This window comes from Zootoca vivipara, chromosome 5, assembly GCF_963506605.1.
Source record: "Zootoca vivipara chromosome 5, rZooViv1.1, whole genome shotgun sequence".
In the NCBI taxonomy this organism is placed as follows: Eukaryota; Metazoa; Chordata; class Lepidosauria; order Squamata; family Lacertidae; genus Zootoca; species Zootoca vivipara.
The window spans coordinates 44,828,008-44,856,003 of record NC_083280.1 but is presented as its reverse complement, the minus strand read 5'-3'; the positions used below and the strand labels follow the sequence as shown (position 1 = coordinate 44,856,003).

At 42.8% G+C, this 27,996-nt stretch overlaps 1 protein-coding gene across 3 annotated transcripts in view; it reads right to left on the bottom strand.

Moving 5' to 3' along the window:
* Positions 1-12,240: 12,240 nt before the first annotated feature.
* Positions 12,241-27,996, bottom strand: part of TRIM8 (tripartite motif containing 8) — a 67,227-nt gene continuing 51,471 nt past the window's right edge. For all 3 annotated transcript variants that reach the window (XM_035134111.2, XM_035134112.2, XM_035134109.2), the window contains exons 3-7: positions 21,907-22,002; positions 20,854-21,087; positions 18,269-18,300; positions 16,902-17,017; positions 12,241-13,042 (exon numbers count right to left, since the gene is read on the bottom strand). In XM_035134111.2, the coding sequence (XP_034990002.1) occupies positions 12,435-13,042; positions 16,902-17,017; positions 18,269-18,300; positions 20,854-21,087; positions 21,907-22,002 (1,086 nt within the window). In that variant the 3' untranslated portion in view covers positions 12,241-12,434. The remainder of the gene's footprint in view (positions 13,043-16,901; positions 17,018-18,268; positions 18,301-20,853; positions 21,088-21,906; positions 22,003-27,996) is intronic.

The following is a 27,996-nucleotide window of genomic DNA, read 5'->3' as shown; positions in this document are numbered from 1 at the left end:
CTAAAAGATGAGCCTGAAGGACAGAGAAACACCACGGCAGTGGCCTGTGCTCTAGCTGTAATGGAGTTTGAGATCAGTTTATAATGTTACTGGCCTTTTCCCAAGGACCCCGTGGGAATTTTCATTCTACAATAAAACAGGACCTTTATTTCACAATATTCTCCTTGCCCTCCCTTTCATATTTATCTAAATTTGTAGTGTAACTGTGCCTTAGAAGGGTTAATTTATAAACAAAAGTTTACCTCACCAGAAAGTTGAGGGATTAATAAAACAATTTATTTTGCAAATTGCCACAGCACTATTTATCTTCTCAGCAACAATACGCTATAGCCTTATTGTTTCTTTTAAAAAAACAAAAAAAACCTACACATGTCAAAATAAGTCGTTAGTAGCCCACAATGGTAGGACAGTGTCTGAATGCAAAAATGTAGGTTCTGAAATGCAAATGAAGATTTAAAATCCAACATTTCAGCATCCATGATTTTAAGCTAGTTGGGGTTTTTTAGGCAACTGCTTATCCATGCACGCGCACACACACACACACACTCTTAATTTTTCTGAAACAGCATGGACAACACATCAGTTTTGATTCTGCCCCTCCTGTGGCCCCCATTTCTAAAACAGCAGGAAATACTGCATGCTGCAGAGAATCTTTGGCTGCTGATAGTGTGTTATTTTGGCTGGGATACTGGTGCTGGGGGAGGAGAAGGAAGAAGCTGGAAGCATGTTGCCTCACAAAGACAGCAAGAAAATACTGATGAAACACAAAGCCTCTCATTCTCAGCTCTGCATCCTCGATGTGCACAGCTGTATGTTTTGGCACATCTGCACCTCCTGAGAAAAACAAGCAGCATCCCACGCACCCTTCTCTAGGGAGGCACACTCGGCTTCAAGCTACTTTGGGGCCTTAACTGTTTCTTGCATGGAGTCATTCTCTAGGGCGCTGCATTCCCTGGGCCGCTCACTACCTGGCCTGACATACTTAAAATGTTCCCACTGAGAACAGAGACTTTTCTCCCACATAACATAGCAATTTCCATCCTTTTAGTTACCCCAGGAACATGTCATTCAATTACACTACTGCTCAAACCAGGATCTGTTCCAGCAACCTCTTCCCATGGTCACCCAACCCAAGGAAGGAACGGCCCTCTTTCCCCTTCACTGCATGGCTGATACTCATGGATCTAGTGCAAGATCGGGGAAAACCAATTCCTGCTTGTTCTTCATATGAGGGAGGAGCTGCTTGCTTACAACAATAAAAACCATGTCCAATTCCCCACTCAAAAGGAAGAATTGATTGCTGGAGGGGGGAAAGAGAATCAATTTATCTAGCACAGTCTCCAGCCCATCAGTTGAAAGCTAATATTTTAAGACAGACTAATAAAGGTGCTGTCAAACATCCCCCTGCAGTCCCCCCTTTTGTCATTTTACCTCCTCAGCACAGGAATGTATGCCTGGAACTCTCACTTCATATTTGTTTTCCTCTCTGACCTCTGTGCTTGATCCAGGTTTTCAGACGCCAGTGGCCTTAAGGGCCAGCTCAGCCTTTGCTAATGACTTGGAGCACAATCCTCTTATGTTTGCTGGGAAGTTTGCCCCACTGTGTTCCATGGGTCTTACACACAGCACAAGACAGTAGGCACAGGACTTCAGCAGTAAAATATTAGCTATTTTCAGACGGTGTACATTAACCATGCACATACAATGTGTACATTTGTCTACAGTGCGGCATTCTCCCAATTGAAGTGCAGAGTGTTTGAGGACTGGGACATTTGCAGGGAAACCAAAATGCTTGTTTACAAAGCTATTGTACTACCAACCTTACTGTATGCTTGTGAAACATGGACCACTTATAAACGCCATCTCCAACTCCTCGAAAGATTCCATCAACGGTGTCTCCAATTTTTTTTACACATCACTTGGGAAGACAGGCAAACTAATACCGGTACTAGTGTACTAGAAGAAGCACAGATCACCAGTGTTGAAGCAATGATTCTTCAACATCAACTTCGTTGGACTGGTCATGTTGTGCGGATGCCTGATTATCGTATTCCAAAACAACTACTCTATTCTGAACTTAAAAATGGAAAGTGTAATGCTGGTGGTCAACAAGAGAGGTTTAAAGACTGTCTCAATGCAATTTTTTAAAAATGTAGTATAAACACCAACAATTGGGAAACACTTTTTGGGAAACAACAATTAAGATGTAGCAACCGAGTAATTTCGTTGTTCCCGCAAGGGGACAATGACAATAAAGATATCTTATCTCTTATCACTTGCCTGCGAGCGCTTTAATTGGAGAACAGACTCTACCAAAGGTGTCATGGGCTTTGAAGACACTCAAACTCAGGACGCAAGGGAGAAACATGCTAAGAGGAAGGCACGCTTGGCAAATCCACACCGGGATCAACTCACACCCAAAAACCACTGTGTCCCCACTGTGGAAGAATGTGTGGATCCAGAACTGGCCTCCAGAGTCACTTACGGACTCATTAAAACCGTGTTTTGGAAGACAATCTTACTCGGCTACAAGTGATCGCCAAAGAAGAAAGAAGACTGGAAGCAAGATCCCGACAGTATCACTGTAGGGATGAGGTTAGGAAACAGCCATGGAGAATACACTACAAAACACAAATTCAACAACATATGTAAGATGGTAGACAAATCGCACCATTCTACATTGCTAGCTCTGTAGGTTAGAGAACAATTGCATAGATGCATAAGAAGTTGCCAAATCGTTAAGAGTTTACATAACTGTACACATGCACAATGAGTGTGCAGTGCTTAGAAACAACAGAAAATTGGGCCTCTTTGGGATTGGTGCCTGGCTTATGGAATGCCTTCTCCTCTGAGGTATGCTTGGCACCTGCTGCCTTTGCTTTTCAGTGCCAACTTAAAATGCACCTGTTTTCCCAGGCACTGATGTGATATATGTTTTATCAGAACGATCTGCTTTGTGTATGATGGAGTATGAATCTTATAATTGCTGTCTTACCTGATAGGTTCTTATATGTTCCTGTTTCATTGCATTATGATCAATTATCATGTTATGTTTTGTAACTCATCCTGGGATCAGCAACACTGAAAGGCAGGGCAGAATATTATCGAACAAAACAAATGTGCACTCATGCTCATTAATTTATTTAAATTCTTCCACACACGTGTGAACATGTAGGCACCAATTATTTTGATCAATTGTACATGTGCACACATCGCATAAACAAATGGGTGTGCATCTTGTCAAACAGCCAAATTTCTGCAAGAGGGTGAATTTCTGTAGGCACTACTGCAATTTTGACTTCCTGACCGTACAATTAAATCAATAATCGAACCATAGAGTTGTCATAAGGGTGAATTGGGCAATACATACACCCACACCCACATTTCCTACCTTATTTATTATTTCAATCCCCAATTGGTCTTTGATGCCAGCAACTACCCAATCAGATTTAGCTATTTATGACACTACTGAAAGCAAGCAAACGTAACGCAGTGAGCCTGAAAGCAAGCAGAACCAACTCATTCAGATTTATTTATTTCATATATTTATGTGTTGCTTAATATCAAGGATTTCAAAGCAGTGAATTAAGGTTTGGTGGCACCATCTAAGTGATGACATCACTGTTCCATTCATTTTAAAAAATGGGAGCAAGGAAACTACCTATTAGGCCTGCTCTTCTTGTGTGAAGACACACAAACAAGGTGAATGTGTGTGTGTGTGTGTGTGTGTAAAAAACATCCTAAACTCTTCTTTCCATGCCAAAAACGCTTGCAAATATTCACCACAGCTTTAATGCTCAATATTTCCTTGGTCATCACATGGCTACTCTCCTCCCTCCATATACTTTCTGAATGTTCTGACAGTGATGAATAACACAGTGGAATCATGACCCAAGGTTTTCCATTACTTTTTGAATATAGGGTTGCTTCTTTCTGTCAGGTGTACACGAGAGCTGTGTTCATCGCTTTTCTTCAGATCTATACTGGCTTAAATAATGCAATTCCATTCCCTGATCTGAAGCCATTAATCTAGTTAAAAGACACTCTTCAACTGCCACTTCCCCCGAGTTCTTAACTTACATACTTTACCTTAATTTTATTTCTAGTTTATGTTGACTTTTTATGTCAGCATCACACAACATCATTTCCTAATGTGGGCATGCGAGTTGCCATACCTTGGCCATTTCACTCACTGGCTGTCCTTTTCCCATTACTTGGAAGAGAACCACCCTTGGCACCTTCTTCCACCATCTTGCCTGGGCCTTGTTGGTCAAACTAAGCACTACCAATATATTGCCAAAGTTAGTGCTTCTAAATCAGGCAGAGTAGGCCACGATGGATCAATATCCCCAGGAGATTCCAGGTTCATCTCTTCCCCCAGCTCAAAACAGGATGTTTTAAATTTGACATTTTTTTCTTTAAGTTCACATGACGACAGAAAGAAAAGAATGGTTCACATGTTGTACTCTTTAAAAAGGTAGACTCTAGCAAAGACAAAACTTAATCTCTTTCCCTGAAGCTTTTGCTTCCATCTCTTTACCAGCTGGACCTGGTAAAGAAACTCATATAGTTGAAAGTAAGAAATTGTTGCTGAAAGTTTGGTACAGTATAAGGATTTCCTACTGTACTACTGGTCCAATTTCAATTCCCTGGAATGTCATTTTTAAAATTATTAAGGCTGAATGAGAAGAGCTATCAGTTACAAACATCATCAACTTTCCCATCTTTTCCATTTCAGAAGGGGCAAGAGAATACCAGCGGCCTGTGAGGTTGTTCGTTTGTTTCTTGCCTGTGTGCATGTTAAGCTTTGGGTCAATTACAACAGGTTACATAAAATTACAAACATGGCAAGTTCACTGAAAAAAGACATTTGTTCAGGCAGGACCATATTTGGACACTCTACACAACTTCAATTCTTCAGACATATTTATGCGAGAAAGAAATCACTGGGTGCTCTAAACCACAAATTCTGGAAGAGCCAGTTGCTTGAGGCACAGTAAACAAATGCCTTGCTAGTAGCCAAACGCCATCCTATTTCTTTATTCAGATAATCCTGTACTTTTCTCCATTCCCCATACACTTCACATGCTTTGCTTCAGTTACAGAAGAAATGGATGAAGAGTCCTTACTCTTCAGGTGAGGGCCTGTATGGATGACCAATAGAAGAGCATTCTTTCATTTTGTTCAGCCTGGACACTGAGGTCCAGTGCCGAGGGCCTTCTGGCGGTTCCCACACTGCGAAAAGTGAGGTTACAGGGAACCAGGCAGAGGGCCTTCTCGGTGGCACCTGCCCTATGGAACGCCCTCTCATCAGATGTCAAGGAAATAAGCTATCTGGCTTTTAGAAGACATCTGAAGGCAGCCTTGGTTAGGGAAGTTTTTAATGTTTGAAGTTTTATTTGGTTTTTAATGTTCTGTTGAAAGCTGCCCAGAGTGGCTGGGGAAACCCAGCCAGATGAGTGGGATACAAATAATAAATTATTGTTATTATTTATTATTATCATTATTCAAGTTCTCAGTGCACAATTCTGTTGCTGTTTCTATATGAATTTCCTATTGTGTGTTGCATTGGAGCAGGATATCCCAAACTTGGGTCTCAAGCTGTTCCCATCATCCCTGACTCCTGGTCTTGCTAGCTAGGGATGATGGGAGTTGTGGTCCAACAACAACTTGAGACCTATTTGGGAAACCCTGCATTGATATAATTTTAATATGTTGGTTTTGTAATTGCTTACACCATTAGCAAAAGAGCAGGATAGAAAACTTTTAAATAAATAAGCATGTCAGTAACACTTGCCCAGTACCTCTGCTGTAGATTTGAGAGAGGAGAGTATCAGCTTTGGTTGAGAACAACAAATCATGTATGAAGACCTCTAGGTTCAGCTAGCTCAGCCTTTTTTGTTATGCAGTGCTAAATTAGAGCTAAAAGACCCTGGGTTTAGATGGTTGTAGCACTGCACTGCCTCTAAATCTAAAACAAGCTACTGGTATCAAATTGCTTCTGAAAAGTCAAACAGAGCAGTCAACATGTCAAACACTTTGCCCCTGCCCCCCATTGTGCCATGTAGAAAAACTATCAACTTAGAACCGTGTTAGAAACTGAGATATGCAAGCTAGGAGCTAAATGCACCTTAAGCCGAGGTGCAACAATGGAGTGTCCAGGTTTTTCATAACTAGAATACAAAGCTGAAAATGAATGAACTGCAGTTAAAATATTATGTTCATTTGTCACGCGGTCTAGTCCTTACCCTGCCCACCCCCCTAATAGGGTCTCTTCTCCAGTCTTTGGAGAGTAGCTGGAAGTGGGGAGGCAGAAAAGGGTCCTCCTTTCCTTCCACTCTGCAGTTTTAATCTGAAATCTTAGTACTGCGCCCAGAGCTCAGAAACTGCTCACACTAATGAAATTCCCTGTTGCAAAATGCGCCCTAGAACAATGGGAGTTTTGAACACTGATTTAGAAATAAAACCATAGCACTCACCAATCAGGAGCCCCAGGATCTTGCTGGAAAGTATCCTAGTTTTAGGGAAGTTATTAGCTACTGGCTGTAGAAAGGGCTTCCTACTTCCTCTCTCACACTCCTTCAACCTTTTAATGTTTCTGTTAAGATCATATTCACTTTCTATCTTCCGGGCTACTTAGTCCATCCCTAAAAAACAGGCCCTTTTCAGCTGGGGTCTCCGTAAAGCCTCTCCTATTTGACATTCCAATCAATTAACAGATTCAGACACCCTTCCCAGTTCCAGCAATTGAATAAACTTCCTCAGAGCTGTTTTCAACTTGAGTTTGTTGGTCTAGAGACCTTGAGAAGGTTCCTGTACCTTTACCAGGTGCATAGCCGGCTAAATTGCACCAGGTGCAGCTTCTTTCATATTTGTAGGTCTGGTTAAAAGAGCTGCACCTGGGGAAATTCTGTTTTCTCTGTTTATTGTTTGTTTACAAATGTTTATACAACTATCAGTGTACAAGCTGCCTTACAAGAGCAGAGGTCCCTTCTCCAAGGAGCTTAATATCTAAAATTTGACAACAGAATATGTAAATAGGGGAAGAAAATGCAACTGTTTTGAGTTACATGGGCTTAGGCTGTGTACACAAAATACATTTAAAGTGGGTTTGAAGCACATTATTTCCTTCAAAGAATTCTGCACACTGTAGTTTGTGAGGGGTTTACGGGAATTGTGGCACAGTGGCCAGAATTCTTTGAGGGAAATAATGCGCTTCAAATCCACTTTAAATGTATTTTGTGTATACAGCCTTAGTTATGGGATGAGTTACAAGCACGGAATGGGCACTAGAAAGTTGTGCAAAGGCTTAAGTGCAAAGGTGAATTGTGAATGAAGAAATGTGGCATCATACAGAATTATATACTTCTTTAAAGGTGCCAGAATGCCCTAGGTCTGCAAACCTACCTGTTAACAACTGAAACTACACCCAGTCCTGTGGTTTGCCATGTCTAGCTAGCCAGTCAAGAGACTCTCACCTGCTTTTAACAGACACCTTAGTGAGAAGTCTCGTTTTTCTCAAAGGGAGGTAGCGGTGAAGAGGGAAGGCAGCTGCTTTGGAATTTGTCACAACCTGGCAGTTGTCCAAGACAAAGGGGAGTTGGCAACACTATATGGGACCTATCATTTTGGAATCATACCAAGATCCATTCATTCCCTGATTTGTTGATCAGGGAAAGAGCCTGGAAAGTTCAAATTACTGCTATGTGGTTTTCCAACCACTGCACCACAGCAGAGGCAGCCATAAAGCACATAATCTGGAAAGAGACTAGCGCTTGGGTCAGATTCAAACCAGCCCTTGGATTAACAGAGATCTGGAGGTCGGGCCTTTTCCATTAAGTTGTGGGAAAGGGAGTAACTCCTGTTCCCTTTGAAATGGCATTACAGGCTTAAATACAGAATCCCCTGCATGTCCCCTCACTTGTGATTCCCAGCAACGATACTTCAGTGGCACACTGCCTCTGATGAGGGAAGAACAACATAGCCATTGTGACTAAGCTGTTCCCTCTGTTCAGTGTTTAGAAGTGGCTTACACCAATTTTCTTTCTAGAAATGTATTAAAAAAACAAATGGCTGTTTTTATTGTTGGGTTTTGGACACATACATTGCCATTATTATACACGGTCACCTTGTGTTCAGTTTCTATGCTTGTGATGCACAAATCTGCTCCCAACTATCCCATTACAATACACCTCTCTCGACTGCATCATCTTACACAGGCATCCCCAAACTTCGGCCCTCCAGATGTTTTGGACTACAATTCCCATCTTCCCCAACCACTAGTCCTGTTAGCTAGGGATCATGGGAGTTGTAGGCCAAAACATCTGGAGGGCCGAAGTTTGGGGATGCCTGATCTTACATGATGCAATATGTGAAGGCCCTGACATCGTCATCTCAGAAGCAGAAGCAATCCTATATGCTTCCTTGGGAATAAGCGCCATTAAACTCCACGTACACAATTGCACTTTGAAAGCAGTAGCTGCAATAGCAGCACACCTCCTTCTAAAATGGCAACCTTAAGACTCAAGTTACTGTGATGAGCTCTGTGTGGGACTGCCCTTAAGGCTGGTCCAGAAGCTGCAGCAAACTGGCATGGCCGGCAGTCAGCAGGCAACACACACCTGCACAGGCTGGCAATATGCTACAAAACCACATTTAGGGTTTTGGTGCTAGCATTTAAAGTGGTTAATAACTTGGGATTAGGAATTGCCTCCTTCCCCATACTCTGGGTCAGTCACCGCTGTCATCATGGCAGGTAGGTTCTTCTGATGGTGCCACACTTACTGAAAATGTTTTTATTTGGAGGGGCTCGGTGTAGTGCACTTTTGGCCCTCCAGATGTTGCTGAACTACAACTCTAGCAAGCAGGGGTGATGGGTCAAGTTCAGCAACATCTGGAGGTACAAAGGTTCACTCACCACACCTGAGACAAGCTTTGCCTTCCCACAGGGTGGATCCCAGCCATGCCTACTGCAATTTGAGAGAGAATGAATGTGTGTATTTCTTATATGTGTTGATCTTGTAATACTTCTGCTGTACATGCATTTTAATTTAAAAAAATGAAATAAATCCAAACAAAAAATCATTTTGCCTGCCAATTATTCCCAACACTGTTCTCTCAGAGGCTTTTTCTCCAGTCAGGTCCAGCTATGGGGAAAATTGTGTTGTTGGAGGGAAACTTTGCATACTTGGTGCAGACTTGCACTTGAAACAGAGACACAACTGGCTGTTTTATCTACTTTTGCCCCTCTGATTGTCGCTTGTCCCATGTACCTTTAAATTTCCCAGTGGATCAGGAGATAAGGAAGGAGCATATCCTTCACAGGTTAACTATCTGATCCTGTCATCCCCCTTCTCTCCCACACATGCCAAAGAAAGCAGGTCTCTAGGTGTGCCATTTGGGAGTAATCATGGTTGCCTTTTCCCCTGCCGGATCAAGAAAGATAGAAACTTATGTAAGAGGCCACAGCCCAAACTCATCCCATATACCTGACTGGTCACATTCCTTATTCCGACTAATTGCACTGCATCAAGAGAAGGATGGAAGCTCTGTAACTGCAAGCCACTACTCAGCACCATCACCACCCTAGCATTTTGGAAAGCCAAATTTGATCAAAGTTGACAAAAAGTAATGAATCAAATAGAACCACTTGTCTAGGACAGATATTGAGATGGTTAGTCCAGCCATGTGCACATAAATGGCTGTGGAGATGGGCAGAAGCTGGATATTCCCTTACTATCCACAAGTCTCTTAAGATATTAATGGGATGAACTTCAGGGGATTAGGAATCATGGCCAAAGAAAGCTAAACCACAGATTGCTAGAAATTGATAGACTAATCATTGCCTCTTCAAACTTTTCCAGACATACCAGATGGATGAGAATATGGAAACAACTACAAATCCCTGCCTATTGACACCAGTCAGGCACCTTCACTGTGCTCTTTTCATCCCCTGAATAGAATAATTTAGTTTAGGCAGATCTAGCCACGTTTTAATATCTCTTACTGTTAATTTTAATTATCTTAAAAATTTTGTTTAGCTGTTTTTATTTATAGCCTTTTAATATTTCTTGTAAAGCACTTAGATTTTAGTACAGTCAAACAGCATAAGTGTAGTAATAATAATAATAATAATAATAATAATAATAATAATAATATAATAATAATAATAATAATATATCACTATATGTTGAGGCAATTTGATTCAAAAGTGGCATACTCAAGTGCCATCTTGAGAGCAAAAAACAAACAAAAAATGAGGCTGTGATTTGGCCCTGTTCTTTAGGGTGAACCAAACCATTAAAAGTCCATGTGCATGCACAAAACCTAAATAAAAACAGGATGCTTGAAACTCAGTGCATAAAATTGGTTCACTCTCTTTGCCTATTTCTACAAACCATGAGTGCCACATGGTGCTTCCATTGTTGAGTCAGGCAGACAGGCTGGTTGATGCTGGCACTGGTGTGACTGCAAATTCATTGGCTGCACATATTTTGAATTTTTATTGTCTTTATTTTCCTACTCTTTTACACTGCAGATGGAAGGAAGATAACAGAGGCCCAGGCATTAATGCATAGGATCTGGCTGCTGATGGGGAAATGGACCTGCATGAGAGAGAAAAAAAACGGATGATTTTCTTTCTTTCGTGTAGAGAAAGCAGAGGGGAAAATGAAAGTGAGGATGAAGCTTTGGAAGGGGAATTGGGTTTGCGGGGATGATGTAGATGATTATAGCATTTGAGGTTTAAGCTCCAGTCCCCATCAATACCTATTTACTTACCCATGCTTACTATTTATGGCCTTGTGTGAATCACTTCTCTCTCAGCCCCAATCATTTGTCTTTTACAAAAAGACAGAAGCAAAAGCAGGGGTGAAAAGGAGTTGTTTTATACTTGGAGTTCAAAGGGATGGTGAATTTAAACTCCAGGTAAAAAAAAAGGACTGACCAATAGTGCAACCCAGTGCAAATACACTCAGAGGCAAGACTCACTGCGTTTGATGACAGGGTACATTAGACTGTATCCTACATGTCGTACAACAGAGCTATACATTAATGTTCACTAATGGTTTAAAAACTGCATCTCTAGTATAGTCATGAACTCTTGCAAACAATGCTACCAAATGAATTAGAAAATGGTATTTTAAATGAAAGAAGAGATGTTTGGGAAGCCAAAGAGTGTGACATATACTGCACTGCAATGCACTGGCCAAAATATCCTGTATGAAGAGTTACATCTTTCTTAATTTAATCGAGTCTCACATTTTTAATCAAGGCCTAGCAGGTGAGGAGCATAAGAACGCATTTGTCACGTGCTGTGCATCTTATTTCTAAATACCTGTAAGTTACATATACCTTTTTACACCAATTCATGTTCAATTCAATGATTATATCCAAACTATATTGCTGATTTACTCCAGAAGGTGCAGGATAATGCGCAGCATATTTGACTAGCCTTCTTTAACAGTTACCTGAGACTTGCATTTCTAATCGAGATTATTCCAAAGGGAGCACATGAAGCAGAGTGCGAACTATTTTTAAATGCTGTCAGTTTTCTGTTTGAGTAACGTTTTCCTGTTCCCAGATGAGGCGTTGGTTGAAATAGTGCCCACGGAGGCAAAGCAGAACAAAGCATGTGCACTAAGTGATCACATTTATTTGAATATTTTTTGTGTGTGTTCTAAAATTGGTTACAGAATAAATACCTGCACCTTATAACAGGAAGTCCACTTTTTTTTAATACAAAGTGCTTGTTAGAGGAAGTTGCATCAACGAAACACAGGAAGGAATGTGCGCATCTTGACACACACTTCCCTCCTGGAAACTAAAACAGATTTTTTTTTTTATTTCATTTTTTAAAAGTTTCTTTTCCCTTTTTTTGTGCATTTCATTTCCTGCCATTGTGTATTTACAAATCTCTGAAAGAAGAAGGAAAAAAAATGCCAATATGCACAATACGTGGTCTTTTAACACAAAAAAATCAGCCTTTTTTAAAAAAAATCTACAAATGTCATTTCTTAATGAATCAATGATAGAAATTTTCTCCTCTTAAAAAAATGGGAGGCGAAAAAGAATTTTAAAAAGCAAAACCAAAAGAGCCCAGAGACTTTGAAATAGAAAAGGATCATCTGTCCCTTTAAAAGTTTTCCAAACCGGAAAGTAGCAATGTCACATGATCCAGAAATAGATGCTTGATTGATATCCTTGTTAATTTCTCCCCACAGCTTCCCCCACCCTCCCGCCCATCCTGATACAAAGGAAGATTTAAAAAAAAATTAAATTAAAGACAGAGATGACAGCAATGCCCCTCTCAGATTCTGGCAAGTGGTAGGGAATAATGGAAATGGGTTTGATTTAAAAACGACGACAACAAAAGCTAGATTTAAAAAAAAAAAACCTTTCAAAAAATCAGTAAAGATTCTATCCAAACCAGATGGTTAACTGGTGACATAGTGTTTGGTGGAAGGCTGACCATAAACTCTATAGAAATCCTGGCGTCCATGTTGCTGAGATGCATCAATCCATTCTCTCACTGCCAATCCCGGAAGCGACTGAGGTACGGAGGGAGCAGGTGGGAGGGGGTGGGAATATTCCTGCGACGACACTGTCCATGGAAAGTGGCCTGACCGTGGGTACGGTTGATGCCCGCTGTGATTGGATACTGAGGAACAGTAACAGTTGTCCACCGAGCAGACAAGGATTTTGCGCCCACCATACTGAGACAGCACAGACTGCTGAGATGATGTGCTGTTGGGGTAGTGAGAAGGGTTGAACATCGAGCCAGAGTGAACTGGTTGGGGGCCACTGGGAAGTCCTACTATGTGCTGGGTGGAGCTACAAGGCACCATGGGTTGTGCTGACTGGCCTTCACCAGCCGAAGCCCCCTGGCTCACATACTGGCTGGCCACAGGTCCCGAGGAGGGCTCCAAGAAGCTGGCTTCCGGGAAAGCTGTGGAGTGCTTGCGCTTCTCGGCTCCTGAGTTACTGACACTGCAAGGGTACATAGGGATGCTCTGCAGGAACGGCACCGAGGTGCTGAAGGGACCTGAAGGAAACAGAGAAGACAAAGTGCTGACACCTTGAACAAGAAGGCAGCCCTCTTTTCCAAGTTCCGTGAGCCAACTAGAAGCAACCACCACCACCCCAGCAGAGATCCAATTGCCCAGTTTTCCATGCAACAATATAGGCCCCGGCAAAGAATGTCAAAGGAAGGTCTGACCTCACAACCACATATTAAAAAGCACAAGAACACAAGCTGGGGGAAAGAGTCGCCAATCATTTACAGATTTCCCTGGCATTTTGCTCACTGTTCTCTTAGTTCTTCCACTATGTAAACAAACCCGACATGGAAGTAAGTTAAGGGGTTTTGTTTGAGGATAAACTCACCAAGTACTAAAAGTAAGAGAATGATCTTCGGAGGCATGTGGAACCAGCAAATCTGTGACCACATAATGTCCTCTATACAGTAATCTGGCAGACAAGACCTGCATAGGGCCAAACACTACAGAAAAAGGCAACATTCTAGACCTTTCCTGTTTTAGAACTCAGAACTGCCTGCCAGTCTTCAGTTCTTACACTAAACAAATAAACAGAAAATACAAGTTTCACAAAATGGCATATCCACAGTCTAGTGCCAAAAATCTGAAGATGGTGCTAATATGCATTGCTTCTTGTATTCGCATAATTGAGTTGGAAGTGTTTTTGATGCAGAATCTGGCTTTTGGGGAAATATCCCAGGAGCTCAAAGGTTACGCTTTATAGCCACAACCCTTTAACCCAGGCATCCCCAAACTGCAGCCCTCCAGATGTTTTAGCCTACAACTCCCATGATCCCTAGATAATAGGACCAGTGGTCAGGGATGATGGGGATTGTAGTCCAAAACATCTGGAGGGCCAAAGTTTGGGGGTGCCTGCTTTAACCATTTCCCTAATTTTCCCACCCCCTGGCCTATTCCAGCCACACAAGGTATAAGGTGAATGTCTGGTTGTATTAAGTGTCCTGTGCCAACCAAGAATTATCTCACACCCTGCTTGCTAGGCAAGTCCAGACTTGGGATGCTCTGTATCATTAGGGGAATAATTTAGCAGAGTCCAGGGGCTAAGAAACCAAGGGATAAGGGGGTGGAGAGAACTACAACACTTGGAGACGACAAAGCTGAGATGGATTCTCACTGCAGTTTCTTTGCCAGGTGATGCTTAATGTGCAATTCAATTTTTCAAATCCACATATGGCTGAAAATCCAGACCAGGATTTTAAGGTACTCTGGTGGTGATGTCAGCCAAGCAAACACCAAGAAACCTCTAGAGCCAACTAGTGTTCTATGAGCTCTGCCATTTGTTTTCCCAATCTCATATTCATACCTTCTGAGATGTTGCTTGCTCCCTCTGCCTGGAAGATCATTACCTTTTTGACCCATCAAGCAATCTCTCCTCAACCTTGTGTCCTAATGATATTTTTGATTACAGCTGCTGTCCTGTCTAGGGCTAATGGCACTGAACTGCCAAACATCTGGAGTGCTTTGGGTTGGGGAAAGTTTCATTAAACCACTGTAACTTCTTGTTCCGCAATAGTCGTTCTTTTCTCTCTCTTTTTGAACCTCCTGCAATAGTTAGCAATATTTCCACCCTATTCTTGGTTTTTCTGCTGTCCAGCCTTGTGCTTGCCCTGCACTTTTACACCCTTCGGCAAAACTAGTTGCAGATCAATGCTCATATTTAGTAGCTTCTCGAAGGCTTCTTGATCATCAACTTGGAATATAAGACATTTTCAGCATAGCCTATTCTCTTTGCAGACTCAGAGAATCAGGGAGCTGACTTCAATTCCCCGATATCCCTAGATTTAAACCACCTTTGACAGATTTCCATTCGGCTTATTCTTCAAAATTCCCAGAGAAGGAAGCTCCATCTCTGCCAAAGGTAAATAGATTTACTGCCAAACTGCTTTTAGAATTCAGGAGGGTTCTTCACCCTCCACCCCCACTTTCAATATTTATCCTAGATTTGGAAGGCTGCAATTTGAACCCCCTGCTTCTTATCCTAGCCTCACACTGCAATCCTATACATGCCTGCTCAGAAGTAAGTCCCGTTGAACTCAGTGGGACTTACCTCCATGGAACTGTGTATAGCCAGGGGGCTGCTGCTGCTGCATTCGTCCTTGGGCATTCTTTCAGTGGGGAGGGGCACGGCATGCCAGGGGTAGGCGGCACCAAAGGCAAAAGTGGGCAGAGCAATGGGTGTGACTGTCTACATTACAGCCACACAAAAGCCAGAGCTTTCTCTACAAATAAAACACTTTATATGCCCAGCCACACCTCTCTCCCTCCGGGCCAGCAAGAGGCATTTTTGCACTTCAAGTATATACTCTACCTAAGCAGAAACACTAAAATAAAATGTGGAGGGAGGGAGGGCTATGGGTGGGGGCAGAATCCCAAGTGCCATTAGAAAGGTCTGGAGGGCCACATCTAGCCCCCTGAGCCTAAGGTTTCCCACCCCTGAGGATTGTGATCCTGGCATACAGCCTATTCACCTCCTTCTTCACAACAGCCACTATTTTGGGTGTCAAATCTAGTTCCCTATCCGAAGCCTTCTTTGTGTCAAGCTCAGCTGCGTTATCTTTTCTTTGCATGCTTAACCCACGGACACGGACACACACACACTCCGAATCCCTTTCGAAAATGGAAAAGCACTCCAGCTGAAGCCAAACTACAGCCAACTTATAGAGCAATGTTTTCCCCTCCCATGTGTTGCCAGTTACTGCAACCCCAAAGTGAAAGTGTTTTTAAGAGGGGGGTTGACAGGAGTACTATCTTTGCTGAGTCATAGTCACTCTGAAAACATAGCATGTACATTTAAGGTTTCTTACAGAGAGTAATAAGAGCTTTCCTGACAGGCACTGGGATTGTATCTGGACACACAGAAAGAAATACAGAGGAAATACAGAGACCAAAAGACGATGGCTGTGGCTGAAAACCTATGCCATGTTACATATGAGTGAGCCCCTGAAAATGCCGCAAGCAAATACGCTTAAGAATCAGACTAAAAAGTTGCAGACCCTGTACAATTTGTCAATTGAAAGTAAGTCCTTCCCAAAGATTTAGTGGACAGTACTTCCAAGTAGAGCAGGGCTGCAAGGGACAGTGAGAAGTCAGAGGCAACACTGTCTATTGGGGCAGGAGGAAGAGAAGAAGAGGCGTCTAGCCTGAAATATCAAGAGTTAAAGGTTGCAAACCTGGACATCATGTGTTTCCCTAAGTCATGAAAACACATCATCCAAGTATTTCCAAGTGTAACACCCAACTGTTACTTATTTGAAAGACAGGTATCAAAAACAAGACAAAGAAAAAGAAAAACCTTCCTTCCTATTCTGAGACCATAAATTGCCCCATGGTTACTCTGGGATCAACCGCACTGCAGGAATAAGAAGAATTACCCTTAACAAACTGCCCTTTCTTTTTAGGATCACTCTCCTCTGCTTTGAAAGCCATGTGCCTAGGGGCTGGGGAGGCTCAAGACAGTCTGATTTATTCCAGAACTGCTACTTTCTACTTCACTTTTATATATATAGAAGAAATTACATGTGACTGCAGAATTGTATGGTTTTTTTTTAGAATTTGCCTTAGTCTCAGGGTAGCTAACTGGTGACAAGTAATGATCAAATCCAAAGAGACTGATCTTAAACAATAACATACAGCAAAAACAAACTTGGCCCCTGAGAAAACCATTGCATGGAACATCCCTACCTTTCCCACCCTCACCCTTTCAATGATATTTGGATTTCTAGTTCAAAGCACGACTTTGACCAGCAACATCAAGGCTGTGTATCGTATACAAAGACAGATTAGAGCATTCCCTCCTGGGTTCAGATGTGCCTAGAAGATGGAAGGGTCAAGAGAGGCATCACTCACCTTCCAGAAGCTTCCGCAACTGTTTTTCCTTCTTGGCAATCTCATTCAGGAAGAGCTTGGAATTGAGGTGGCCAATCTTGGGAGGGGGCAGGCTGCCTCCTGTGCAGTTTTGGGTCCTTAAAAAAAAGGGGACATTATACTACATTACAGACTGAAGTACTGTACTGACTTTCCTCCTTCTGCAGATTGTAATTCCCTTCTGAGTTGGGCCAACTGGTTCTTTCCTTGACTTTGTGTCGTGCCACATTACTCGCTTTGATTCCATCCACCACTACCATATTCTCTTTCAACATTTTCCTGTCATAAATACTGATCAAAATTACCTAGTTTCACCAACACAGTTTTATTTTATTTTTATTTTGCATTGTGGGTGGGGCTACAGAGCAGAACCCAATGCTATTAGAGTCCCCCCCCCACTTCACATACACACTTAGCCTACAGCTAAGTAACACAGGACCCACAGATAAGACAGAAACATGACTTGAGTGCAGTTCAAGAAGATACACTCGTTTAGAGGTGGGATTTGGTCAACTAGATTCTTACAAAGTGTGAATAACCCGTCTTGCAGGTTAGAATTGTCCCTGAAAATGTTGTGCTGATTTTCAACTGGATTTCAGTTCTCATTTAATCTCCCTCCAATTCATGAAAATATACCTTTAGTACCAAGTATTTTCTCCCTGTGGAAGTGGCTAGGCATTATAATCTATTTCTCTCTCATCCTTCTTTCAGGAAAGCTGAACAGAATGTGCATCCTAATTCTTTCACAGTAAAAAAGGCTTCTTTTCTTCTTGTTTTCTCAGCACTGTGCTGAGCTCTGGCCAACATCCTCCTTAAGATATAACCACTAGAATTCAGCAGTAGTACCTCATCCCTATTTCTAGCAAGACTGTAATGCCCCAATAAAGCAGCAGTTCCCAAACTCCTCCCCCACGTGATGACTTTTCTGTCTGTTGTAGCAATTGTAATGCTAGACGCTGTATGATTTTTAATTGTTATTTTTAAGGTAAGGTAAAAGGTAAAGGACAGTTAAGTCTAGTCAAAGGTGACTATGGAGTGTGGCGCTCACCTCACTTCAAGCTGAGGGAGCTGGCATTTGTCCACAGACCACCTGCGTAACACAACCTTTACCTGTTTGTTTGTTTTTAAGACATGCTGGGGACCACCTGGATGAAGTAGACCACAGTCTGGTGGAACTCTTATCGGAAGGTTTCCCAAATGCCATGGGAGGAACAGTAGCTTAAGATGTCTACAAAACACTCCTTTTGATACCTATAGCTCTCCCCAAAAAAGATCCTATAGATTAGCTGTATCATAGACATACACCCTCTTTCACCCAACCCCAGACTGCCAGGAAATCGATTTCTTACCTGTCCATTAAGATTTTCACCGACTTGGTATTCTAGGAGGCAATAGAGAAAATGGGATCAGAAGCTGCAAGTCATGCAGACCTCTTGTGGCACAGCAGCAGCACCTTTTCCCATTTCTGTAGATTTTTCTGTCATCTCCCCTGCACCCTCATTGATTTCATGTGAAGGGCATTCCTCTTACTCAACCACCCATCCACACAAACAGCCATACACTGTACTTCCCAGATACAGCAGCACTGTCTGAGAGAGGCCACAGCTCAGAGCAAAGCACACAGGTAGAGATCCCAGATTCAGCCCCTGCATCTGCACCAGAAGGATCTTGGGTAACAAGGCTAAGGCTGACAAAGCCAAGGCCCTGGATTCCAATGCCAGCCAGGGCTGCAGTACTGAGCCATGTAGGTCACTAGCCTCGGAACTATGCAGTTCCTTATAATGAACTAAAGGTAGATAAAGCTGAGCTACTTTACAGGTCTGTTGTAAAAATGTTGTAATGATAATATATGTAATCCACTTTGAAGTACTACGTAATGCTAAGCTGCTGTTACTATACCAAAGGTCTATTATTTGAGATTCAAACAACACCTTTGCATCCCTCTGTTGAATGGAAGCATCTGCCACCAGATTTCAAGCTCAGTCCTTAGCAGTGCACAACACCTTAACAAAAGCAAAATAAATGCTGCCACTTTGAGGAATTCTTCTGAGTAATTTATGGCTTGGCTCCAGTCCTCCAGGATAATAAAGGAGGAACTAGAAGGGCCATTTTCATTAGTCTTGTGAGTATGCTCTCTAAGGCAGCCAGGTGTGCCAGGCAGAAACTGCCTTGTAAGTCTTTAATTCAGATGATGATGATGATGATGATTATTATTATTATTATTGGAACTTCAGCTCCCCCCCACAATTATCAGCATCTTGATTCTAGACTTTAACGTGTCACTTTAGCTACAGTCCAGAACAAACCACTAACTCTGAAGCACAAGAATACAGAGGCTATTGCTTTCATTTTCCTCCACCACCCTAGCCTCATGTCATCTCCCTACTGTCAGAACAATGCCAACAAAAAAACTCTGTCCTCCAGTTCAAAGGCCATTTTATATAGATATATTTGCACCCTGACAAAAATAATAATAATCCATTTGCTACAGGCTACCACTCCAGGTTCTGGATATTTATTGAAGCACAATTAGGCCAACATTGGTGGATCAGCTCAGCTAAAGGGATATACTCCAGTAGGGTGTAAATACCCTGCCAATCAGCTGCTGAGATTTACTTAGAAAGCCTCTTTTTGACAGACAGCACTGTTCAAGGGGTCAAGGGCATGTCGTCTTTCTAAAATGAGGAATGGGCCATCTGGTCTATGTGATGGGGAGATTAACCCAAGAGGGGGTTGCTCAGCAATATCTTACACCAGAGCACAAGTTGAGATGCCCCTTGTATTCATTAGCCTGCTGTATGACATGACAAGATTCGGTATAAGAATCCAGAAAGGGAAACCTCTTGGGGACATGTCGGTGCCCCACCAGCTGCAAGAGAAATCTCCTAGTATGACAAAGCAGCACCTAAAATGGCATATTCCATCTTCCTGAACCTAAGAAATGTTGAGCTTTTTCCTGACAGAACTTTACTCCAAAGTAGTAACCATCCATATCTATATCATCCCCCTCCCCCAGCCTTAAATGCTTGGTGTTTCTTATGGCAGCTAGCACACCTTCCTAGTTTAATCCTTAACTTTGGGTTGCCAGATGCTCCTTATTCTAAATAACATTCCTGTGAGGTAGATTAGGCTTAGGGCTCCAGGCACTGCCTGGCCAGGCTGCCTTAGCTTCAGCCTGAATGCCTCATAATATGCATTCAAGGCTATGCCCTGAGATCTCCGCCAGCTCCACATTTCTGATAATGTGCTACTTGCCACCACTTCCTCCAAAGAGCACAGGGTAGCCTACACTGAGTTTTCCTATCTTCTCTTCAGAACAACTCTGTGAAGTGGGTTACACTCAGAGATGGTGAACAGCTCAAGGCCAAGGGAGGATCTGAACTTGAGTCTCCCCGCTATATGTTCAACACCCCTCTGATCAGTTCTTCCACAATTTAAGTATGACAATTTAAAATGTTAGAAGGCATACACATTTTGCATGATGTTCTTGAGTATCTACACAATAGTAGAAAACAAGAAGTAACCCTGACAAATAAACATTACTCCGTATCTCTGAGACCTTTCGGAAGATGAAACTACCCTGGGTTGAGCTCTTCCCTCTGAAGCTTGGTCACCTTTATGAGCTCAATTTAGCCACACAAGAGACAACATTCATGATGCTCTTTAGGCAAGTAAGTAGCTCAGTGTAGGGAATGAGTGGGACTCCCAAGTTGTGCCAAACAGTTAATTAATTCATGGAAGGTAGAAGGGGAATGCAGAAACTTCCATTTCTGTGGATGAAAGTGAAGATGTGTCAAGCTGAGGCATATGGCAGCTTAAACCGGCCATTTTGGGGGTTGGGGTTGTCACTTAAGCTCCAACTCCTTCCCTTATTCCTGCTGCCAAGTGACCCACCAGACCCTCCCCTTCCCCAAACACCCCCCACTTCATTCACCTTCATGAAGTTGATGTCCTCGGTCTTGTCATACATGACCTGAACGGAGCTGAGCAGCTTCTTGGCCTCCTGCATCCGCTCGCTGAGGTGCAGCACCTGGGCAGCATTCTCGTTGCAGAATTTTGCCTGGGCCTTGTCTAGGATCTCCATAGTCTTGCGCAGATCCTCCTCAAGGATTTGGTGCATCTTCTCATACTGCAGGCGGACCTCGTCCTTCAGCTGGTTCACCTTCTCCTGGTGGTATGGAGGGGGAAGAAATTGCCTCTTGTTAGCCTTCCTTCATACCTACATGCTGTATCTTTTGTGATTGAGGCTGGGTGGGGAGGATGCACTCTGAAACTAAATGACTGGTGTTCCTTTATGCAGTAGCTCTGCCTAGGGCACCTACCCAGGCTCTCAATTTTTTTTGAAGAACAAAAAAGCATAGGTTACTGACTTTGCTTTGATCAGACTAGGAGCGAGCCACAAGAATACAGAGTTGTTCAATAAAGGAACAGGATAGAGTGGCTATCTCGTTTCGAGGAAACTAGACTAGTAGCCATTGCAGAGGGAACACCAGGCAACCAGGAAGAGAATGGGGTATATAATAATTTGAAGGAGGCTGTGAGTGAGGACTCATGGTCTTTGTCACAGAAGAAGAAAGTGAGGTTACTTAAGTAAGGCACCAGGAGGGATAGGATGATGGGAACCAAACCTTGAGAGGTCCGTCCCTGCTCAACAAAACAAGGTCTTAAGATTTACAGCTGTATGGAGAGATGCTTGCACAGTCGGCCATTTTTGCTCTTTCTGCCAAAGACTTCACACCCTTGTGTCCTTTCAACTTTGGCTACTGGGTTTGCTTAGGAGCTACAGCAGGCAGGCTCCTTATAAGGTCATTCTGGTGGAATAAGGTCTCATAATCTAGGATTCCATTATTGCTATGCTGGCTGAAACTTTATCCCTTCCCAGTTCCTCTATCAAGGTATTTCCTTGACTGGTGGGTAATTGCAGCCCAGCATCCTTCTTGCGTCTAACACCGGGGAGGGCAGGGAAGAAGAGAGGAATCCAAGTTACTTCAACCAGCCGCTTGTCAGACTCCAACTTGTAGAGCTGCTCCTCAATGTCTTGTTCGCGTTCCTCCAGGCGGTCCTGCTGCTTCACTAGCATCTTCTGCAAGAAAAGGGACAAACAGAGGAAAGACAATCATAGTCAGAAAAAGTGTGCTCCAGAACTGGTTTACAAGTTACCTGGAAGCAGGGTAATTTTAAAATGACTTATGCATTACTGCTTTTGATGTAAATGTATCAAATGGAGTTTGCATCTCACACCTACAGTTGAGAGCCTTAAGTCACAAATGTCTTCTAGAACTCTTAGCTCTCACTCTTCACAGAAACCCATTGACTATCACTACTGCTTTGCTCCTCTTCTTGTGCAAGTGGGAACAACAAATAATGATGCCCAGGTTTAGCATTAATGTCCATGCCAGGAAACCCTCAAACTATGAAAGGAGGGCGAAGAGCAAAAGCTTGGCTTCACAATATGACTTGCTTGTAGCAAAATAAACCACTTTGAACAGAGTGTGAAGTCTGGCTTGGTTGTTTGTTTCTCCTGCTGGGTGAAACGGTGAAACGAGAGTCATTCGCTATCATGGATTGGCTGGAGGCAGAGGAGTAGTGGGAGGCACCAGCTGGAAAACCCCCAAGGGAAGAAGGCTCAGAGCCAGGGGACTGGGGGTGGGATGACTATGAGTGGTCAGACGGGGGGGGGGGGAGCAGAAGGAAGGAAGAAGGTGTCTAAAGGCAACAGGGTTTAGTGAGCAGGAAGAGCCTGGGGCAGAGAGCAGTCCTGATTCAGAGGCTGGAGAGGAGGAGGGCCAGGAGAAAGAGAGGAGGCTGCAGCTAGGCCACCCACCCCGTCTCTCAGAACACACACAGAAATGAAAAGAGGAGAGATTGTTGCATGCAGACACTGTCCCTGATTGCTTGGAAAAAACCCTGGAGAGGAGGGGCTTAGGCAGCCGTGGGACGGTGCGAACCTTCAGTCCCTGCAACTGCCTCATTGGGTGTCAAGACCTACTGGGAAGAATTGCCGGGATCACTAAGCCTGTGCTGTTTTGGTTTCTTTGTTAAAGAGTTAACATGGCCAACACTGTGTTCTTTGATCGCTGACCTACGTCTGACTCTGGCTCCTGACACCTGCATGTCCATGCTAAAGCAGAAACTATGGTGCATCGGGATGCCCACACATAGCCACTGTGACATTACAAGAACAAGGAAAGCAGTCTCCCTCCCCAAGCTCCAAAAAAAAAAAAGAATAAAGTTTCAAGAGGACACAGGAGCTGCCTTTTCAGGACCATCCTGTGTTATAAATATGCAGCATCCATCGTTTTCTGGCTAGTTCCCTACATGAGCTTTCAAAAACATACCCAGAGAGCTACAATGTCATGAGGAGAACTACGAGACTTCTTGATCGAGAAGTCCCCATCCCCTCAAGCCCCTCAAAAACTTGTTTTCTTGTTGGCAACAATTTTATTGTTAGCCACAAAAATAACCTAGGAAAAACAGTGATGGCCAATGGTGTAGCCAGTTTGGAGAGGATGGAGGGCCTGCACTCCCCACTTGGGAGATCTCCCTTTTGGTTTTGGATACCATGCTGGATCAGACTGAAGGCATATTCTAACCCAGTGTTTCTCAACCAGTGTGCCTCCAGATGTTTTGGGACTGCAACTCCCATCACCCCTAGCTAGCAAGACCAGTGGTCAGGAATGATGGGAGTTGTAGTCCCAAAACATCTGGAGGCACACTGGTTGAGAAACACTGTTCTAACCATTAGCCCGTTCCCTTAAAAAGGCATCTCTGATCCCTTGAAGCCAGGGTAACGGGCAACAAATTAGCAAAATAAAGGGCCTTAATCAACTAAATAGTTGCAGTGGCAGAAGCCCTTACAAGAATTCCCACTAATCCAATGGGAACTTCCTCCTCTACTCCCACTGCATGTGCTCCCCACAGTCCTCCGAGTCTGTTCTGGAAGGTTGGAAGAACCCCTAAAACAGATTGTGGAGCGCATTGGTGGAGGAGATGGAAATAAATTATTGTGGTATAAGGAAAATGCTTGCGCTGAGGAAACCATAATCTTAGCACTATGTTGAACAGAAGCCAATACACTTAAAAATAAAACAAACCCATATCTAAAACATTTTTAAAAAACCAGTCTCATGCTCTCTCAGTTAATTATTTCAAGGTTATTATTAACACAATGGGCAACACTGAAATATAAACAAGAGTTCGGCTTTCATTAAATGATGGAAATTTTGCTTGACTCAGTCCTGTTTGAGGCTTATATAATTTTCTCAGTTTTACCTTGTATTTAATTTTTGATATTTTTTATTATTGTCTTAATTCTTATAGCAATAAACCATATAGTTGATTGCCATTTTTAAGTACATTTTTTTTAAAAATGTACTACTGACACACCTAAGAAGACAGACATTGTAAATAACAGAAGAGTTTGACTCTGGTTATCAACAGCACGATTTAGGAAATTCCAAGAAAGTAAAACATTTTAAATTTATCTGGCAAAAGGGAAGGAAGGAGCACACTACGAAGCAACATGGAAGATTAAGTGGTGGAAGGAATATATACTACTGACAGTACAGCAACCAAAGAGACCAATAATATTGAAATGCTTATATCCCCCAGTTCAGGCCTCCACAGCTTGTGACCCATTTAGCCTACCTGGTACTCAACATCTTTTCTACAGAAAAAAACATGAATCAGTATACATGCTTGGTAGGTCACAAGTTGTGCAAGCCTGCTCTAGTGTAATATCAACTGAAGGTATCAACTTCCATGCTGTGCCCAAGTTTTAGTTAACTGCATTCACCAGGTTGGCTTTTCTGGGTCCTTTTCTGGGCCCCAGATATCAGATCTGGAGAAATGACCGAGGTGGGAGGAATAAAGCGGCACTTTTGACAATGGCACAATTAATGCATGGGGCAGAAATTAATTCAGACATACATAGCCATTTTCAGTACTTTCTGAAGAGTGGGGGAAGGACATTATTTATAATGGATCTTCACTGGTTTGGAAGACTAAGAGACTTTAGGCAAACATGTTTTCGGATGAGAAAGCTTTCTGGTTGACTTTATACAGCAGGGGAAGTTGATCTCATTTTGGCAAATGAGCTTTTTGTGATAATAAAAGATCCAGATAAACCAGTCTTGCAGTCTTTGCCTTCTGCATCAACAAATGTGTTTGGTGTATAATCTTAACAGTAAAATGCACACCTTTGTCCCAGATAACACTGTTCAGCTATGGTACCGATCAACAATTATTTCACATGATGATTAAGCTCTATCCAATTGCTGTGGCTATTGCTGATCAACTATCATGTGGATAATTGCAGTTTACCGGTACATGTTTGTTAAATTTGCACCTGCCCTTCTTCCAAACAGCCAAGGACATTTTATCCTTGCAACTGCCCTGTGGGGCAAGCCAGATTAAAAAGACAGCAATGTGCCCAAGGCCACTCAATGAGATTCTTGTCAGAGCAGGGATTTGAATCTAGGTCTCCCTGATTCAAGCCAAACATCCAACCCGTTACATCACAGAGGCTCCCATAATCATAGTATGATGACTCACTAGGTTAATTAGGCAACAATGAAAGATCAAGGCACATCACAGGTAATAAATAAGATTTGTGGCACAGATCCCACGTAGCTTAAATAAGCAAGCCACGCTGTACAATTCAGCCTGCCTTGTGAAAAACCTCTTCCCAATTCCAAAGACAAAGAGAAAGCAGGGCAAGATTAAAGAGATCCAACACTTTATCCTGCGTGCCACATTGGCTGTCATACGAGGAGATAATGTTGATTAACATGGCTGTATGGATCAGCTCCTATCCATTGATGAGAAAACAACAACCACATCTGACAGCTGTTCTTCAGACAGCATGTACAGTAAAATCAAGGCCAGATTTGTTCCATGTGCTGTGACTACTGAACACACAGAACTTGGAATCCTGGAAACATGTGGGCATTGGAATATATATGAGGCAGGTAGGAGGCTCTGTCTTCCATAAAACAGGGGGAAAGAACAATCTATTTATTAAACTTGCAGCCCACTCCACCTCCACATTAGTCGCAGCATCTTACACATACTTCCCAAGAGAGCTCTTAGCCAGGCAGAGCCAGGCCTTCCACAAGCTTTCAGCTGTGGAGCCGCATCATGTGCTTTCAGGTGACTCTGAAGCAATCAAGAATCTTTTTTTCCAAAATAAACATCTATATATTTTGTTTCCTCCCCTCCCCTTCTGTCCATCTACCTACCCTTTTAGCCATCACATTGTATCGGCCAAATTCAGAGTGTGAGCCTAAAATGGCCAAGAATCATCTTCTTAAAATTTTCATTGAACAGCACACAGAAGAATTTGAGGTGCTTTATAAAACATGAGGGTGGGTGATAAGATCTGCTTGATTTCTTCAGGCACAGGATGACATTCCCTCCACTGGGAGAAAGATGGGAAATGCCTCTCCTAAGATGGCACCTACCACATATGACTTTTTTGGGTACTAATCTTTAAATTAATTAGCTTTTTTATATTAAAAAATCTACCTGCCTAATCAGTTGGGGAAGCTCTTTTTTTAAAAAAGGTTCATCTAATGGTTAATCTAAAGATTAACCAACAGAGCACCTCCCGTATCAATGGTTGAGGAGGCAGTTAGGACACTGCATAGTTTACACTTTGTTGGAGAAGCACACCTTGCTGCTCCCCAATGGGAATAGGATTACTCCAATGTGTTGCAGCCCAATTTTCAATGGGCAGTTTAGATTATTTAGGGTAGGAATTTGGATTTATTTTCATGCAGAACACATTTTCCCTAATTAGATAACTTCTGCCGGATCTGATAAATATTTGCTTAATTTTTAGGGTTGGGGAACAAATGAAGGATGGACAGAGACACTGCCCACCCAAACTAGTTCAGAGGCCGCAGCAGAGTATTTATACAGACCCAAGCATACATAGACCTAGAGATACAGAAGAAGGCAAAGCCTTTTAGAACCAACCCTCCAAAATGCTCTCTCTCTCTCTCTCTCTCTTCTCTGTGGTAGCAAGCCTTACTCTATGCAAACGACAGTAGAACTGATGCCGATTTATTGGCATGCAAAAATCTCTCTGCCCATGCTTTTGGGGGAGGGCATTTGAATTTGTGTGTTGTTGTGTGTGCATTCAAAACCATTATCAGATGGGGAAAGCATACTCTGCCCTCAAATACCGAGTTCCTGTAAAAGAGAGCAGGGCAGAAAGCTGAACCTAACTGACCAATCCCAAAATGGCTACTCAGTTTGATTCATCTGCTCAACAGCTTGGCTTGGAGAAGCTGGTCTCCAGCCAAGAGCTGCTAGTACAAGATTGGTACTGGGCACCTCCAGATGCTGCATCAAGGGCACGCTGCCCACCACAGAGAGAGAGAAAATCCACAGACATTTGCCCTTAATTCTCTCTGTGCACCTAATCCCCCTCAGGAAAAAAAAAATCTGCCTAGTTTCAACCCTTTAATGAAAACAGGGGAAGGACAGAACAGGAGGAAATGTTAACTGGTTAGGAGCAGGCAAGAGAGATTGTGGGAGGGGGGGGGAAATGACAGCAAAGACCAATTTTGAGGGGATTATTATTAACTACCACTTGGGGTTTATAATCAAGTAATTAATTCTGGGTCTAGGCAGGGGGAGGTGGGAGGGGGATTAATTGCACTGCAGAGGAAGGCCACCATCTTCTCTTTAGGCAGTGAGAAAGAATTTGGTGTTTTCCCTCTGGTTTCCTTTGCTTTTACCTCAAGGTCTAGGGAACTTCAGAGCACATTCCTGGGAGCGGGAAATGGCTGGGAGGCTGCAGCATGGTATATGGGAGTTGGGTGGGCATTTGATTGTTTCATTGCCCTACAATAGGCACACTCACAGGCTCAATTTCTTAAGGAAGGAGGAGATCTGCCTACTCCAGTGCTTTTGAGGTTGCTGCTTCCCCCACCCTATTTTCTTCTGGAATGTTTTATCTAAAGTGCTGCTGCATTTGTGCACCGAGGGATTCTCAGGCAATATCATTGGCTAGTTAGAAATGAGAGATGCATTCTGCCTGAGCAAAGTTGCTCCGTGCAACCACAGCTGT